The 18,796-nt window shown below is 51.8% G+C and overlaps 1 protein-coding gene across 2 annotated transcripts; it reads right to left on the bottom strand.

The window, feature by feature from the left end:
• Positions 1-490: 490 nt before the first annotated feature.
• On the bottom strand, positions 491-15,370 carry ABHD6 (abhydrolase domain containing 6, acylglycerol lipase). Of its 2 annotated transcripts, none has more exons than XM_079316694.1 (10): positions 15,280-15,370; positions 11,867-11,936; positions 10,083-10,230; positions 6,693-6,849; positions 6,163-6,276; positions 5,788-5,920; positions 4,335-4,492; positions 3,479-3,533; positions 2,964-3,064; positions 491-2,302 (listed from the first exon to the last, which is right to left on the bottom strand). In XM_079316694.1, the coding sequence occupies exons 3-10, from the start codon at positions 10,199-10,201 to the stop codon at positions 2,126-2,128; spliced, it is 1,014 nt and encodes a 337-aa protein (XP_079172820.1). In that variant the 5' UTR covers positions 10,202-10,230; positions 11,867-11,936; positions 15,280-15,370; the 3' UTR covers positions 491-2,125. The 2 variants fall into 2 exon arrangements, with proteins under 2 accessions (XP_079172820.1, XP_079172821.1); XM_079316695.1 differs by lacking the exon at positions 15,280-15,370 and adding an exon at positions 12,065-12,360.
• Positions 15,371-18,796: the final 3,426 nt, after the last annotated feature.

Genomic DNA, 18,796 nt, shown 5'->3' with positions numbered 1-18,796 from the left:
CTCCCTGCAGCTCATCTGGCAAACAGTGCAGCTGCTGATCCTCAAGAGCCTTCTGGAGAAAGGGGAAATGCAAATACCTTTCCTGTAAATTGATGTAATGCTACTCCTAGCATAGTGTATGAATTCAGTAAGGCTTCCAATAATAGATGAAATTGGTATTTAGCATGCTTGCAAGGGTTTTAAGAGGAATTTTGGTGCTTAAAACCTAATTCCCCTGCCCCTTGAGGTTTTATTTTCCTTCTTGAGTGTTTGGTGCCACCTCCTCCAAATAAAATGAAGAAAAGGAAAACGTTTATTGTCATTGAAGAAATGAGACTTGAGCCTTCCAGGTCTTCAACGTCTCTCTTTCCATTATGAAATATTCCTTGAGCCAAAACCTGCATCTCTCAGAAATGTGGAGAGGAAAGAAGCAGCAGAGCAAGATCCCTGTATCCACCCCACCATAGCCACCTTCTTCAAGGGGAAAAAAAAAAGTCACTGCACCATGGACTCCTTAAATCACTAGATTTTAATAGCCATATAAATCCTTTGCATACAGCAATCTGTGGCATGAGAAACCATATAGATACCGAACAAGTTTTTCTGGCTTTTACCACATAAAGCTATCAGCAATTTTGGTTGTTAAATCAACTCCTGTAGTAGAAACAATAACCAAGCAATTAACAGCAAATTTCTATTTTTCTAAAAGAACAATGTTTCTTCTTTTAAAAAGAGCCAAGAAGCTGACAGGGATGTATGTACAGATCTGGGTAGCTCAGGAAGCTGTCAGCACCACAAGCCTGTGTTCCCAGTCAGGGACTGGGGGTGGAACACTCTAACAGCACCCACTGCCACCCCCTGAGCAGGACCAGTGCTCTGTCCCTGGGACAGGCAGTGAGGAACACACCTGGAGAGGTGCAGGATCCATCCCTGAACATCACCTTGCAGGCTGTAAAGTGCAGTGAGGGACACACCTGGAGAGGTGCAGGATCCATCCCTGAACATCACCTTGCAGGCTGTAAAGTGCAGCTTGCCTGTATTACCTGTTTCTACCTCCAGCCTCCCTCAGTCAGGAGTTGTAATCATGGAGAGGATGCAGAAGTACATTGTACCTCTCCCCACCACTGCCTAGCACCCTGTGGCCGAGCTGACCCCTCCTCACCATTCCCTGTGCTGATCACACACACAGCCCTCTCCCACCCCTCACGCCTGTTCCTGTGGCATTGGCTTTTGCAGAATTCACAGAATTCATTAAGAAAATCATTATTTACATCCAGGTGTTCAGCAGCACAATGTGATAGAGGAGCTGAGACAAGAGCTCACCCAAGGTGGTGAGTCACACCCTGGCCATGGGCTTATTGCTGACTCGGGCTCAGGGGCCAAATCACCCCGGGTGGGTCCCATTGCCCAGGCTCCACAGCGGTGCCAAAGCTGCTGCCTGCACCCCATTGTCACTGGCTGTGTTCACCCTCAGGTAGAACCAACCCTGGGCTAGGTTCTGCACAGACACCACACCCTGGGCAATGTTAAGGCATTACAAATACACAGGAGCTATTCAGAGATTTAGAAAAACCCACTCGGAGTGTAAACATTTTTGCACATACAGTCATTGGACTTCCACACATGAAGTTTTCTGTTGTTTTCTGCATAAATCATGAGATAAGGAGCTACACAAAGAGCACTCAAGCAGACGCCTGGAGCACTTGGGGGTTCTCTTACAGCACAGCAGCATGCAACACGATGGACTCGAAGTAGTAAAAACATAATAAGTCTCAGTCTCAGTCCAGGATTTCAGGTATCTTCCTACATTTCATATATAGTTTAGGTAAATGTCATGAACAACTACGTGCTAGTAACCCAGGTAAGACTGGTGGCTATGTGATGAGCACTGGGTGATTTCAGCTCATTTCTACCTTACCTCTAAGTAAAAAAGGGAGATACTCTGCTTCTTTCCTGCATCTATGGAGGTTGCTCGATGACCCCAGGTTGCTGTGCCAGTGGTGCTATAGGTTTAGGTATCAGTGATTCTGCCTTCCTCAGGGACTTTGGCACATTGACCCCAATTCATATAAGATCCCTGAGAACGTATCAAAGCTGCAGTACTTTACAATTTAACCTGGCATGGGCACTTGGCTCCCTGCCGTGCTCATGCCTGCTTCTTGTTGTTGTCTATGCTGTGCAGCAGCGCCAGGAACTCCAGGATGAGGTTGGCTGTCTTGCGGGGCCGCTCCACCACCACGGAGTGCCCACAGTTCTCCAGGATGTACACATGGCAGTCTGGAATAGCACCTGCTAAAACACTGGCACCAGACACATCCAGGACCTGGACAGCAGGGGAAAAACAGTCACTGCCACAGCCAGAGGTGGGGCTTGCAGAAACCCTGCTGGGATCCCACTGAGATGTGCAGCAGGGATGCAGACACATCCTGGGTGATGCCAGCACCCTGCCTGGGGACAGGGCAGGGAGGCTGCATGGTGCCAGTCTCAGCATGCAGCAGGGAACTCTCTTGGATGCTTTCAGGGTGCTGTCTCAATGCAAAGGTATCTTTGCATTTACAGAGCCCTCTGCATGCCTGCAGCTTGCTTCCTCCCACATCTCCCCTCCCACTCCTGCTTCTGAAACAAACCCTAGGATTTTGCCTCAAAGCCTGCCCACAAACAGCATGTCTCTTCCCAGTTGCCAGGACAACCCTCTTTGCTGACACTTTGTTCTCCTTCCCAGCCCTTGTCTGCTTCACCCTCCCCCTGCCCCCCAGCATTCCCCAGCCCTGGCACTGCCCTCTCCTGGCTCTGGAAAGCTGGCTGTCAGCTTTGTGCCCATCACCCTGCTGGAGCTGTGTCTAACCCACTGGGGACCCAGACAATGTGCCAGCTGCCCGCAGAGCATGCACAGCTCAGCAGCACAGCCCCCCCCGTGCCCCCGAGGCTGGGCACAGGCAGAGACCGAGATACAGACAGGTCTGGCAGATGTAGGGGCTGCCTACCTGGTCCTGCTTTCCCCAGATGACCTGTGTTGGTGCTTTGATCTTGCTCATGTTCTCATGGAGAGAGTGCCTGGACTTTTCATCCACGATTTCTAAAAACACTAGTGGGACAAGAGCAGAGTCAGTCCTACAGGGAGATGTTTTGCCTCCCCTTCTCAAAGAGGGCCCTGTGGGCCAGTCCTGCTGGTAGCCCCCCACTGGAAACCCATGCAGAGATGATGGGCTGTCCTTGCCCTGCCACCAAGCCCTCAGCCAAACCATGTGCTCTGTACCTGTTAGCCCAGATGGAAGGGTGAGGGTGAAGTAGCAACCCTGTCACCAGTGGGGGTGGCAGAGCACGGCCAAGGCGTGTCCCCAAATCTGTTAATGCCATTGCCCCCTCCCACCCTCAGCAGGACAGCACGGGGATGCTGGGGCCCACCCATGTGCTGGGGACACAGGGGCTGGCACCAGCCTGTCCCCAGCCCCGGGGACCCTGCTGGAAGGGCATGGGGAGGCTGCCACCCTGCACTTACGTTTGCGGTAGAATTCATTGTGTGGGATGCGAACGTCAACGAGCCCCTGGAGGATCTGCAGGGAGAGCAGAGCAGAGCTGCTGGAGGGGAACCATCCTGCACAGGGCTGAGCACGCCCAAGAGCACTCAGGAACAGCCCTTGTCTCCCCAGCAAGCCTGGCCCCAGCATGAGCTTCTTCCTAAGCATGTGGGGCTGTTGAAACCATGCTTAAGCAATGTATATTTCAGCAACAAGTAATATTGTCTTTTATGACGCAGACCTGATTTCTGCCCCTGGCCAGCAGCCACCTCAGTCATGACTGCACTTTTCTTCCTTCTTGTATTCTTTTGCCAAAAACACAAAAGGTTTTGGCATTACCTTACATTTTTTTCTTACTCTCCAATCTACTCACTCCAGACTTCCTAAGGAAAACCTAGTTTAGTAGCCAGCCCCTCACCAGGTTCCTCTAGCCTGGTGATGACGCAATTAGCATTTCCATCACTTCTACTTAAAAAGCAGCAAATAATCCCCCTCCACATCAGACAACAGCTGCCTTAGCTATTTAATGCTTCCTGTCAGCCGTATTTACTAAAAAACCCTTCTATATCCCAGCCTGCTGCCAAAAACTTCATGGGAGGAGGAATTTCAGCAGAGACTGCCAGAGAGAGCTTGGAAAAGAGGGTTTGAAGGGAAAGTGCTGGAAAAACGCTGGGAGTGGGGCTGGGTGTGTCTCACCTGGTGATGGCAGGGTTGGCAGCTCCAGCTCTACTCCCAGCATTGCCCCAGTTGCCACCACAGAGGCTCAGGGAGAAGCAAACCTGCTCAGCACCTCCAAGCTGCCCTTTCCCAGCCACCACACCAGGGTCAGCTTCTCACCTGCTGTGGCACCTTGAAGCGAACGTAGGAGCAAAGCTTCAGCATCTCTGCCATCTCCTCGGGGGTGGAGGGGATTAAAGGGATCCTGTCAATGCGTTTGGACTCCTGCAGCTCCCGCAGCTGCTTGATGAACTTGCTGTCAGTGGTACTAGGCAGGCCTGGGTGAAATGAGAAGGGGTGAGCAAGCTGAAACCCAGATGAGATCCCCCCAAACAGCCCAAACAAAAAAATTCCTTGTACTGACTTCCCTCATCCCTGCCTCTGGCTTCCTGCTTGCTCGCTCTTTAAAAAAAAATTATTAAAAAGGGAAGAAAACATCTGTACATACAGCCACTTCAATATGCATCCAGAGATACCCAGCCTCCCTCCTGCTCCAGGGCTTGGCACCACCAACCCCACAGGCTGGCACGACACGTGGTGCAGACATGCATGACTACTTCTGCAAAAGTTATAGTGCTTATTTTATTTTATTTTATTTTATTTTATTTTATTTTATTTTATTTTATTTTATTTTATTTTATTTTATTTTATTTTATTTTATTTTATTTTATTTTAGGATGCAAACACTAGTGCCCAGGCTGCCACTGCATAGGATTGGGCAGAAAATTTCAGCAGTCTCATCTGCATGCAGCACTGAGGAAAAATTCCCCATCAATTGAATCCTAAACCATTCTGCAGCCCCCACACGGAGGTTTTAATCCAGAAAGAGCCAGAGAAGCAGTTGACACCTCTCCCAGAGGGTAGTGAGAACCCCACGCCCCCAGAGCCTGGTAGCTAGGTAACATTTGCTTTGTTTCATTCCTCAGTGCTTATTTGGAAGCCTCTTTCCTTGTGTGGGAGGGGGAAGGAGCTGCTATGACAACTAGGATGCAGCAAAGGCTCCCTGGCAGAGAAGCTCCCTGCAGCATGTCACACCCAGGCTCCCCTGAGCCCCTGTCCAGGGGATGGGGGGACAGAGGGGACACCCCACTGACCTGTGCCCAGCCCCGAAGTGCTCTTTCCACTCAGAGCACCCAAAGGTGGGAGGTCAGAGCTCTCCAGCTCCCAAAGCCCCAGGTCTTCAGCACACCAGGGCTTTCAGGAGGCCAGAATGGGGAGGACATTCCTGTTGCAGTCTTGGTTCCCCCTCCTGAACTGAGGGGTTGCAGATACTCTGTGCAAATATCTGCCATCCCAAGGGAAAAGGCATTTTCCTGCAGAGTGGAACTTGTCCCGTTTGCCCCAGTCCTGACTCTGACCAAAGCACAGTGGGGCAAGCTACAAACTCCTGGAGAAGGGTAGTCAGCAGAAAGCTGGGATTTTCTCTTGTGCCTTGCCAGAGATTTCCAGAGTGTAAATACAAATTATTTCTAAATGCTTTACACTACACATCTATGCTGCCTCCAGCACTGCCCTGGGCTTTTGCACCAGCTTCTGCTTGCCCTCTCTGTCTCGCCTCCCCTGCCTTGCCCACCTGCAGGACAGATGAGGGTCAGGCTGCAAATATCTTCTGGGTACATAGCAGCGTAGACGCCAGCAACATTCCCCCCCATGGAAGTGCCAACCAGATGAAAGGGCTTTTTGTTCAGCTTGATGCACTCCACGAACTGGCAGGGAGCAGAAGGAGCGTTGTTAGGAGAGAGGAAACAACAGCATGGGGTCAGGCCATTAGAGAAGTTCAGCTCAAGAGCTTGAGGCTGCTGGCTCTGGCTGCCTGGGCAGAGAGGCAGTGAGGCCACACAAGGCAGACTCACAGGGTTAAGCATCCCTCACGTCCCCATGTCCCTTGCATCCCCACATCCCTCACAGCCCCACGTCCCTCTGCAGTGATGTGATGCTGGAGCTTTACCTGGTGTATTCTCTTAGCTTGCCCACTAATGGAGTAATCATCCAAGTCCGAGCGGGTCGTGCCCTCGTGCCCAGGCATGTCCACACATATCAAGTGCAGGTTCTTTGGCAGGAACTGAAGAGACAAACCAGGAGTGGTTACAGTGCAGGGAAACTGCCACAAAGCCCAGGGATGGCAAGTGGGGAGCCTGTGTGGGAGCAGGGGAGGGTCCCTCTCCTCTTGGCAGCCCTGGTTGCTCATGCTCCAAAATAAGACAGCTCATGTACCAAGGATGACATGATGAGACAGCATGGCCAAGACTTGCTTCCCATGGAGGCAGCAGGTGTGTACTGCTCTTCCCCTGAAGCTCTCCATATTATAGGGGTGAAGTGATGCAACAAGCAATGGACATGGAGCTAAGCAGAGTGTTCCTAACATGTTACAGCAGTTATCCCATCCCATGCATGCCAGCATTGGGCCCCCCACACTGTCCCTAAGCCCAGGACCATCAATTCTCAGTAAGGAGCAGCATGATAGAAATGGAATCCCACCTTGACTATGGACAGCCACATGTCTTTGTGGGCTGAGAACCCGTGTAACATCAGGATGGATGGTCGGTATCCAGGCCTTCCTCTATAGGAATAACAAAACTGATAGTCATCATAGTTTGCATATCTGACCTGCATGCCCAAGGCTCGGCGCCAGTACCTGCAAACAAGGAGAAAACACCTGTGAGAAAGACAAGACCAGGGTCCAGCCATGATATAAGCCAGGTGACAAGTCTGAAGACAGCTACAGATTTGTTGGTTTACTAAGGCCAATTAGGCTGAGCTCTCACTGGTGCCATAACGGGACTACTGGGACTAACCCTGTGCATCTGGTCCCTGGACAGGTGTAGTACTAGTTGGAGACACTCTGTTAAGAACTTAAAAAAAAATACCTTGAGTAACTTATTTAGCAATGGAAATGGGCCAAAATAACGATGGTAAAAGAGAAAATACCCAAAGGCTGGTATGACGGCTCAAGACAGAGGGGCAGCACATGTGGCAAGGCAGCACACAGGATGAGCAGGCCAAGGGAGACAGTTCTCCCACATGGATAAGGTGGATCTGTCACAGGGTTATTTGGACAGTCTTGTATCAGTGGGAGTACATCACCCCACAGACAAGCACATCAGTTCCCAGCCAAAACAACCATGTCACTGTGGAGCACCACAGAAACCAAATTCCCATGGACTGCCTTTGAAATTGCATTTATACACACACGGAGGACTGGAGTGGACCATCCTCACACTGGGTTTAGCACCCTAGAAGACAGCAGGCTAACCCCAAGGCTGTTCCTCTGAAAGCAGAGGCCGATTGCTCCTGCCAGCATATGCTTGCAGCCTGCTCAGAGGATGCAGGGAAACTGCTGGCCAGAGGGACCTGGCCAGAGATTATTGGTGACACTTTGGACACATGATGTGTATGTGCAGCCCCAGGCTGAGAATGGGCTTGCTTTGTCTGCATTTCCCCTGTGCTCACACATAACCCCTGCCAGGACAACTACTGGCCTACTCCTGGTGGCCAAGACACTGGCAAGTACTTTTATATGCTGTATCAGTGTTTATTTAAGACACAAGAGCAAGGTCACCAACACTTCTGGACTGTCCTACCTCTCTGCCCACTCAAAGCTTATGCATAGTGAAATCCTCTTTTAGCATAATCCCTTTTTCGAGGGAGTTAGTGGGACTTAAGCAGCATCTCAGCTCTGTGCTGGTCCTACAAGGAGAGGTGAATTTCTCCCTAATAAGTGTCTTAAGAGTTCCTTGCCTCAAAGGCACTGGTGTGAACTACCCATGGGCAAGATGATAACATTTTTAGCAACTGATCCTAATGGATCAATTCAGTAGAAAGCAAAATAATCTGTGCAAAGCTGAACTGATCCCTCACAAGGTGCTAACTCACTTAGTGGCAGCAGCTAAACTGATTAACCCCTGTGGCAGCCCAGGCAGAGTGGTTGCAGGGCTGGGGTCAGTGGGGCAGCCCTGGATATCCTGCCAGGCAGGAAGGCGCATTAGCAGCAGGGAAAGCAGCGAGGCCATGGGTGAGGGGGCCCAGCACGACCCTTGACTGCACCAGCTGAGGACACACAGACTGGCAGCCAGGAGAAGAGGGAGCAGGCAATTATGGAAGAGGGGAGAAGCTTTCCCAGGAGCAATGCCACATTGCTGCACTGGAGCTGCATGGGGCTGTAAGAGGAGGACAGCATGGAATGCTGCCTGCACCTCTCCCGCCCCTGCCAATGGGGAAACACAGTCATTTCACCCCTCAAAAAAACCCAGCTTGGAAAGGAGCCAATAGGAAAGGAAGAATAAGGGCAAACCCAGGCTTCTTGTCCACTGTTCCCAACAAAAGAGGTGCCCATGACACACAGTGCATTGCAATTACTTCTGCAAGAAGCCCATACTCCCAGAAATGCTGAAAGAGAAAGAGAAAAGGGACCATATCCTTCAAAAGAAGACAGTCCTTCTGACCCCTTCTCATGTGCTTCCTCCCTCACACAAACACAGACCAAGCTGCCCACAGTGCATTTTCACTCATCTTCTTATCTGCACCCCAAAAGAACTAAGGCAGCAGGGCATTCTCTGCCTTCCACTCAGCCTGGCTCCTCCAAGTTCCCAGCATCAGACCCTGCACCTCCTTTGCCCTGTCCTGCCACCCCTGCCTGTGGCTGCTGAAGGCTTCACCCTGACCACATTCACTCAACACTGCTTTCCAGGGATCCTCCTCAGAACCTCAGTCCATCAGGGTCCTCCCTGACTTCCAGCAGCCACTCATAGATCCAGAGAAACAAACCACTTCTACTGCCAAACCCAGTACCACCAGACATTCACAGGGCAGCAGAAGGCTGTGACACTGCCTGCTCTCCTTTGCAGAGTGATGGTCCCATCACTGGGGTTTTCACCCCATGCTCTCTCCTCTCTCAGATGCTGTGAATAAAAGGCTGATTATTAAAGTGCCTTTAGAAACAGGCTTCATGCTATTGCTGCACTTGAGTGCTGTGGTGGACAAACAGCTTCCTCTCACAGGAGGTCACCTGGATTTGGAAACACCCCTGAGCTGAACTGTAGAGCCACCATCTACCAGCAGCACGTGAGGGCAGCCTGACACACTCCCTGCTCTGCCTGTGCTGTCTGTCTGCTGCTGCCTGCTCCAGGCTGGGGAATGAGACTCTGCCCTGACTTCTGAAGGGTGTTATTCCAGCTTTTCCTCGCAACAAACCCAGAGAGGAAAGCTGCCAGTGGGCTTATCACTGATTTCCAGGGGCAAAGGAGGGCTGAAGGATTTAGTGTTTTCCTCTGGGTATCAGAAAGGACAAGATACAAGGGGTTTGGGAAAAGCATCCCTCCATCTTCTCTGAGGCTCCATTCCAGAAGAGAGGATGAGAAAAGCCTCATCCATAACTACTAATGAGGGAAAAGTCCCTGTCTGCTGAGCAGGCTGTCAGCTGGGATGGAGCATGTGAGCCAGGGACAGCCACACCACAGCCACATTGATGAGGTGGGAGGTCACCAGACTGCCACAGCTGCCAGACCAGGCTGCACCACCAGTGCTCTTCCCAGTCTCAGTCCTGTCCTTGGGGAAAGCAACCCAAAGAGGTCTGGAGAGATCTTGCAAGCTGGCATTGCAGTGGCAGCCTGCCCTTTGGCACAGTCAAACCTCTGGGACAGCACAACAGACACAGGCTTCAGCAGCAAAATTGCAATAGGAAAATGCCATTTTCTTCTCCCAGACATGCTTACAGCTGCACACAGCTGGCATGGCCCTGGAGGAGCTCAGGTCCCTGCTGTTATGGCAGTCAGGGCAGGAACCCCAGCCCTGCTCACAGCACTGTGACCTGTGTGTCTGGGGCCAGGTTCCACCCCACTGCACTGACAGGAGCAGGGCTCCTTCACTCACCAGTAGTAGATGCGGATGAGCGCCGAGGGCCAGAGGAGGAATGAGGCCACAAAGGCCAGGATGGGGATGGCCAGGGTGCCACCAGCAATGACAAACATGTTCAGCAAATCCAGGTCCATGCTGCTCTTCACTACCCAGCCTCACCTGCCTGCATTTAGGGAAAGTTCTGAGGTTAACCACCAGAAATGATGACAAGTCATTGCCAAATGAGAACTCGGCTGCCAAATGAGGAGGAAAGCAGCTTTGCAAGAGGCAGGTACCACTCAGGAGCACAGCAGAGTCTCCTTCAGTTTTAAAACCCACCTATTTCTTCTGGCTCCTTAATGGATCTAATTACTGCAGTGTTGTCCTCTCATGAAAGCACATCTCAAGCAGGCAATGAGTCTCCCAAGAGGCACAGAACATGTCAGGGGTGGCATAGCCCTTGGGACACTTTGCAGACACAGGAAACACCCAAGAGGTGCAGGCAGCCTTTCTCTCCCACCATGAGTGCAGGCAGCCTTTCCCCTGAGGAGTGCAGGCATCCAGCTCTGTCTCCCTTCTCTCCCCCTGCCTGATCCCAAATCCCCAGCACACACACACTGACCTAGAACTGATGGGTTGAGCCCAGCTCTCATTACTGCTCTGCACAGCACCAGCTAATCAAGGAAGCAGAGCCTATTAATGGACTCGGGAACAGAAGGAAACAACTTGGCAGGGCACTCTTTGGTGTCCAGCCCTTATCAGAAGCAAATTTATCCCCACCCCCACATCCTCACTTCTGGCCCACATTTTGCACTTGCTGTGGATAACAGGTCCCCACTCCTGCTCCGATGCATTCTTCAGACAAGTCTCAGGGACAGCAGGTGGAGGACACAGGGAGCAAGGGCAAGCTCTTGCACAATGTCATGTTTGTCCCTGAAATCTCCCTACCACAGGGAGCTGGGATATATTTTTCTCATTAAGAGATTAAATGCTGCCACACACACATCTCTAATTCCCTCTGCTAACCAACTCATGGCTCCCCCTTTCCTCAGCACCAGCAATTTGTCCCACATTTATCAAACGAAACATTCTCAGTGCCTGCTCTCCCACCAACCACTCACTCCCCATCACCACCTCCACATTTCTCCGTGTCAGGACAATCATATTTTTCCAGCTTCCTGCAAGACTCCTGGTGATGTGTGTGTGGTATGTGATGCCATGAAACAGGAACACAATCACCACAGTCACAGCCTCCCACCCCCAGACACCACCATACTGGATCACATTGGACCCCCACGTTACACACAACCCAGAGAAAAGGTTTATAAAATCTCTGGAGCATCAGCCAGATTTGCCCTCTTCCCCTAGGGAAAATAGGAATAACTGATATTTGAGGAATGATGTAAATATTTTCATCAGTCACATCCTTAACGAAGCTAAACCTCATTTCCCTCTTCATTCATTCAATTCCATCGTTATTCATTTAATTAAAATCGCGTAGAAAGATCCTTATCTCAGCATGGCTCGTTCATAGATAAACACTTTATGCAACCGATAAACCTCATCCATAGGAGCAGGGCTGCGAGGGAGCCCACCCCAGGGCGCTCGCTGCCTTCTGCAATGTCACTAAAACAGGGCAGAAATGAAGCATGGCAAATCGCCATTGTTCCCATTGGTGATCCGGACCGAGAGAAGGCTGCAGGAAGCAAAATGCGGGATGGTGGAAACCCCTGAGCTCCCTGGACACCACCTCCGCCTCCACCTCCGCACCACTTTTAGAAAGCTAAACGAGGAGAAAGGCTTTAAAAAGCCCGGCTTACCTTACAGAGTTCCCCTCCTCCTCTCGGCACAAGTCCTGCTCGCTGTGTGCAGCAGCAGTGTCTGAAAACACTGTCAGAAGAGAAAAAAAACAACAAGGTCAAAATCGCAGCCCTGCCGTCACTCCTCCCTTCAGGCTCGGCCCGGTGAGTTGGGAGTATTTAAACCATCAGCTTCCCTTCAAGGCGTCTCACATTCACCTTCGGACTAACCTCTCCCCCGGTTACGTAGACAGGGTGGTTTGTAGAAGGCAGCCCGCGGAGTGCACTTGCTCCAAGCAGGAGCAAAGTGCGAGCTGCCATCGGGAGCGGCGGGGAGGGCCGAGCCAGCCGCGCCGGGCAGCGCTGCGCGGACCCGGCACCGCCGGCTCATGCTCGCCCGCCAGGTGATTACTGCTATTAGAACAAAGCCAGCTAAGCTGCTTGTCATCCCCTTCCTCTTTGTCTTAAGGGTACTTTTCCAAGAGCTCTGCGTGCCCCCCCCCCGAAGTCTTCCCTATGTGAGACAGGCTGAAGCGGAGCGCAGCCGCAGGAAATTACCGGAGTGGCAGCAAAATGCTGGCCTGAACTCGCTGGCACATTTTTTCTGTGAAAATCACGGGGGACGATCGGTAGGAGCACCGGAGCTACGTGGCGTGACTTCTGGGGTTGCTTCGAGCCAGAAAATGCCCGAGAGCTGACCTTGCCCCGGCCGCAGGTCCGGGGGCAGTCGGGGCTGCTGCTGTCCCCATGGCAATGTCCCCAAAGCATTTCGGCAGGGCCACGGCAGCACCGCTCCACGCGAGCCCCGGTGCTGGCCACGCACACACGCCAAGCCCCGGCCAGGGCCCCGCTGGCCACACGTGCTCGGGGGGTGGGATGTTCGGTAGCCCGTGGCACTTCCGAACCTCCTTCTGCAGGGCAGAGCGCCGCCACTGACTCCCAGGGCTAGCTCCGATGGAGGAAAATGTCAGCGGGCTCAACTGGGCAGCCACCGTCACCACAGTCCCCAGCACCCCTGCCAATGAAGCTGCCCCTGCACCCGTCAGCGCAGGGACACTGGCCCCCCAAAGCCTCCCCCACGGTGGCAATGCCCTGCAATGGTGCTTTGCCCATCAGGGAGTGATGACCCTCCCTGCTGCAGAGACCCAGCACTGTAACCTCAGGCCCTGGCACAGTCCTTTGCTACCAGCCAGAGAGTGGCTTTTTTTACTGCTGTGGGTTTAGAAATAAAACAAGTCCTCCAGTAACAGCCGTAAGTCTTCACACCACAGCTCATCCATCATTCTGAGATGCCCTCTGACCAAGAGTCACAGCAAGTGGCCCCAAGTGCTGCTACTGCTTCTCGGAAGGATCTCCACACACTTCATAAATTAACTTGCAAACATCAATTAGGCAACTCTGATAAATGATGTGTGATCATGGCAGTGATAACACCGAGCATGCTGCACACATGGCAGGGCATGGGATGCCAACCCAGGAGCACTGGTTCCCATTGTGGCAACAAGCACTAACCACCACAGCCTGCATCCCACCTGGGAGGATCCCCAAAACAAGACACCCCAGGTAATGGGATGGTCCCAGGACAGATGGTAAGGGGAGGCTCCACATCCCCATTGGTTTGCTACTTCCTCCCCTGTGTCAGATTCAAGTAAGGGTCTCAACACCTGTAAGGAAAGGGGCCAACATGTGGAAAGGGTCTGTGACTCACTACAGAGGACAGCATGTTGGGGACACTCCCAAGGCCATGGGACAAAGGTATTTTTCCTCTTTCAAGCTCAGTATGTCACTCCAGGGGGGCTGGGAAAGATGCAACAATGCAGCTCAGGTATATCTTTAATTTTTTTCCAAGCCCCGCAACACAGACAGCCGCAGTACAAAACACACCCCAAGGCAGAAGGACCTTGGGTTGGAAGAGGAAACTGTCAGCTGATGCACTGGGCAGCCCTGAGGAAGGCCAGGCAGGGATTTCACAAAACAGGAATCACGTGTATACCACCACTGCCAACATTCAGGCACAATGGCTGTCTTGGGCTGTGCTCATCAGGACTGGGCTGAACAGCTGCTATTGCACCCAGGGTTTTGCTCAGCCCACCTGCACACAACACAGTCCACGTCTCACTGATCATTGAATAGCTGAAAGCTAAGCAGAACATTTAGGCTACGTTATTTCTTTTTTAAGATCTATAAAAGAAAAAACATCAACCGATTTTAAGATTCTACTGCAGAAATAGGGGACTTTGAAGGACCTCAGTGACTGAGGTGGCATCCCCAGAAGCCCTGACCCACACCAGTAACCATGTAAAAAGAAAAACCGAAACATGCAAGTGAACCCTTTCCCCTGGAAACTCCCTCGCCCTTGCATCATCTGCAGCCAGAAATATTGACTATAAACGATGACATAACAACTATTATGATGTCCCAATGGTGTAGTTTGCTATGGGATCCTTTAGGTGCTAATCACTGTGAAGTTGTAATTTAATATCTATTAATATTTGAAAGATGGCCGTCTGCTAGTCAGCCAGCTCTCAATCTTAATGTGGCCTCCAGTAAACTGAGAGTAGGAAATGTGCCCTTTCACCTTAATTTATTTATAGATGGCAGAAATGCCATCATTATTTCTGCAGGAGCATTTCACAAAACGTACATCTCTGAGTCATTTGTATCTGTGCAACACATCTCCAACATAAGCCAGAGTCTGGGCTGGTCCCTGACCTCACTTCTGTACCCCGGGCTGGGAATATTCAGGGACAAGCTATCAGCATCACTGCCAGCCGGCCTGGGGACAAGGTGGATGAAAAGCATGACCCAAGCAGGCTGTGCTGCCACTCAGCTGCTGGTTTAGAAATTCATAACGTGCCCATCCTCCTTCCGGCCCGGTCGCCATCCTCATCCTGCCGCACACGCACGCAGCGCAGCCTGCACGGCACATCTGCTGGCACGGGTGCGCTCCGACCCAGCGGCTCCTGGGGAGGGGGCAGGAAAGAGTGGGGCAGGGATGAGGTGGGGGTACCCGGGGTCACATCCCGGCCCCTTCTCTCAGCACACAGCCCTTCCCCTCGCCCCCCCCCAAGCATCCTCCTCCCGCAAAATGACAGACAGCATCCTCCGAGCGGCAGCAGCTGAGACCATAGAATCCCTTACAGTCATAAAACGGGTTGCTTTGGAAAGGACCTTAAAAATCATCTTGTTCCAGCCTCCTCGCCACCAAATTATTAACTGTTGGGGGAGGGGCAGAAATTAAAGGCAAATTAATTAAACCTTTGAGTATGTATTATAATGTTTTTCATGGGTTATGTCTTTGCTCGCTTTGCCCGCCCGCAGCGATGCCACAGCTGGCACCGGGGACACCCGGACGGCGGAGCTGCCCCTGCTCCCCCCTTGCCCCCGCACTGTCACTGCCGCCGTCAGCCCCCATCCCGCCCCCCGCCTCTCACCGATCCGAGCCGGGCCGGGCCGGGCCGGGCCGTGCTGGCAGCGCCGGGAGCGGAACGCGGCGGCTCCGCTGCGCCTCCCCCGCGCCGTGCGCTCCCGGAGAGGCGGGGATGCGGCTCGGCGGGGCGGGATGCGGGGAGATAGGCTGGGCGGAGAGGGGATGGGAGGGCGGCCAAAGCGCGGTTGAACGGGGTGCGAGCGGGCTGTGGTAGGGCTGAAGCGATGGGTGAGGCAAGGACTGCGAGATGGGTACAGCGGGGCGATGCAGGGGGATGTCAGGGGATATGCAAGGGGGGATGCAATGAAGCTGCGAAAACAATGCAGGGGAGAAGTAATGTGGCTTCCATGGGGATTGCAACAGCGGTGGAAAGGGAGATGCAATGGGGGGATTCAGTGGAGCTGTGATGGAAATTCAGCGGGTTAGAGCAGGGGATGCACGGCTGCAAGCGCTGTATAATGTACAGCACGGATGCTGGGGAGACAAGGTGCGGGCACAAGAGGGGACTCAGAGCGGCAACAGAGATGTGGTGTGACTTCAGTGGGGTCTAAGGGCTGCAGGGGATGGGCAGCTGCACCAGGATTAGGGTTAGGTTTGCCCTAACCCCGGGAAGATGATTCACCCCGCCGAAGCTGCGTGCAGTCACTTGCTAGGATTGCAAACAGCCTCATCACGTGAGATGTAAAAGAGAGACACACAGCAGGGAGTCAAGAAGGAGGCAATGAGGCTACAGAACTCTTACAATGGGATTGCCATGGGGATGCAACAGGGATGAAAAAGGCAATGTGATACGGCAGCAACAGGGTTACAACAAGGAGAATCAAGGGTGGATACGGGGATGTTAAGGGGATGCGATACAATTGCCACAGAACTTCAAGGGACAGTGCAGTGTTACATCCCACAGAGAAACCTCACAGCTCCCTTGCATGAGGCATGGGAGCAAGCTCGGGGTGGGGGACAGCTGTCCCCAGGTCTGTGATAAGGCATGCTCCCGTGGAAAGGACACAAAGGTTGAAATCAGAGCATCCCACTTATAAAAATCCTATTTCAGGTGTAAAAGTAAGTCTGTCACTTAGGTTACAAATATTTTACCTTCCTAATAGATGACACTGTTCTCAGGAGCTGCATTTCAGCTTGCATTTTAAAATCTGCTTAGAATTTTCTTAAAATTGCTGATGGAATCCTTTTGCTATAAGCAAATTTACTTTCATTCTCCTAGGATCACATATCATGCTGTTAATATATGCCAAAAAATTATGAGAAAACTTAATTATATTGGAAATTAGTTCAACTCCTGAGTAAATGCAAACTGGATCAAATCCTCACCCCAGCTGTGCTCTGATAAAAATGTCCCTTTGGTCTGGCAGGCTGGGGAAGGTGAAATAATTGGGGTAAAGTGTTTTCCAGGTCAGAGTTTACTACAATAACCATAAGATTTGATAACAAGAACTGTCAGAAGAGATTTATAACCAAAAATCAGGGGGTTTAATTGGCCTGGTGAAGGCCTGTTCTAGGTTTTCCTTCTCAGTCAAGCTGGGCTAAACAAAGCTGAGCTTCCACTAATGTGACCTAAGTGGAATGGGAGGCATTTCACAAGCCTTCCAACACTGTTTGCAGTCAGAGTTGTTTGTTCAGCTTTCTCATGCAAGGCCCCAGGCTCCCTGGGACACTTGCAGGGCAGTGCTGACTCACTGGGATGGATTACCCACCTGATAGGAATGCCCCTGGATACAGACAGAGCAAATGAAGGAGCTTAAAATAGAGAAGCTGAAGCAGAGACCTGCAGTGTTTGGTGTTGAAATGTGGCATGAGCTAAGCTCAGTGTGCAGCCACAGGGAGGAGTTATTGGGAGTCTCCTTGGGTGCTGATGGGCTCCTCTGATCCAGCCACAGCTCCAACAGGTCCCAGCCCTGCTGGCTGTGCCAGGCTGGGGCTGAGGCTGCTCCTCTGTCCCAGCACAGCAGGGATGATCTTGGGCACTGGAGATGGCACAGGAGGAACACTGCAGGGCACAGCTGGGCTCCCTGTGCCCACAGAGAGCAGATGAGCCTCAGCCTTCACAGGAGGCCCCAGCAGCTCTGTGCACACCTCCTTAGGACCCTGCAAGGCCATGTTTGGGGTGGTCACAGCGTGGCAAGCCCAAATTAAAAGCCAGTGCCTGCACTGACCTGCCCCATGGGTTTTGTTTCTTAGCCCACAGACAACTCATCACACAGCTTTGGCAGCTGGCAAGGACTGAGTCACCCCTGTGTCACCATCTGAGGCTGCTGAAATTTTGGAATCCTGCGCCAGCTCTGCTGGCCCTCAGCTGAAAATTACTCATTCTTAATGCCAGTGTCAGGACTGGGCTTCCCACCAGCACAGGAGCACAGCTTGGATCCTGTGGGCAGGACAAGGACCACAACAATGACTTATGATCCGATGAGAAACAAAATGTAGCTCTAAATCAGAGCAACCACACGATAAAAAAACCATTAAAAATAATCGTAATTAGCTGTTGCATAGCCCCAGAAACCAGGACACAAGACTTGTGTGTAAACAGTCTTGTTTTCCATAGGAAGGTGGAAGTTCTGGATGGACTCAGTCCTGGGTGGCTGTGGAGAACTCTGGCTTCTTCCTCACCAAGCCAAGAAGCAGCGTTGCTCCTCTAGGTGAAAGGTTTCCCTGTTATTTCCCCGCTGGGTGATGGATCCCCGGGCAGGTGGTGAAGCTGTTTGCAATCACAAGTGGCTGCATGCTGCCTTGGTGGGGTGAATCACCTTGCCAGCGTGCTTGTCCCCATCTATTCCCATGGTGGCCCTGTGGCACGGTCCAGCAGCAATGCCCAGGGCACTGTGGCCATGGGGCAGCTGTGCCCCAGAGCCACCATGGAGCTGCTGCTGAGGAAGGCCTTGCCATGCCCTGGGCAGTGCCACTTCATCAACACAGAGCTTCCAAAATTCACCCCCAGGATAGGGATAAGGTCTCACCTAACCTCAGTTTGCAAACAGCAGCTCTGGGTGAGCTCAGGGGTAAATAACACCTCTGAGCAGCCACCCTGTCACTCTTCAGGGGCTCCATTGCACCAGCTGGGACACACACAGCAACAATGCTCCTGCCTTTCAAAACATTTTAAAGCAAGACCTACCTGCCTAACAACAGCTACTTAATGCATATATTATGTGCATTTTAATTACATCTTTAACTGCTAACAATATAGGTGTACTTATTGGAACAAAACCTTACTTGGTGGCTGCAATATCTTTATAGAGGATTAACTTCAAAGCCTCATCTTATTGTCATGCATCAAAGCCTGTATTTCAGATTACCTTCTGCTCTCCTACAGCTCAGCTAAGCAGCCTCCTTCAAGAAACTGAAAACATCAGGAGGCATTTTCCTTGGACTGCCTGGTAGTGGGCAGGCTGTCATGCTTCAAACCACTAGCTGAACAATACTGACCTATTAAGTTGAAAAAGAAAACCCTATCAGAGTCCTGGACCAGCAAAGGAATCGTGCCTTGGCAGTAATTAATTAAGTAGAAC

The sequence above is a fragment of the Erithacus rubecula genome, assembly GCF_903797595.1.
Source record: "Erithacus rubecula genome assembly, chromosome: 13".
NCBI classification, from domain to species: Eukaryota; Metazoa; Chordata; class Aves; order Passeriformes; family Muscicapidae; genus Erithacus; species Erithacus rubecula.
Note: the sequence above shows the minus strand (reverse complement) of the source record. Positions and strands in the feature narration are given on the sequence as shown.

Coding starts and splice junctions, on each gene's coding strand:
- ABHD6 (XM_079316694.1), bottom strand. CDS start 10,201: ATGGACCTGGATTTGCTGAACATGTTTGTCATTGCTGGTGGCACCCTG. Junction 5,921..6,162: donor AAGCTAAGAGAATACACCAG/GTAAAGCTCCAG, acceptor GCTCCCTGCCAG/TTCGTGGAGTGCATCAAGCT. Junction 3,065..3,478: donor CAATGAATTCTACCGCAAAC/GTAAGTGCAGGG, acceptor TTGTCCCACTAG/TGTTTTTAGAAATCGTGGAT.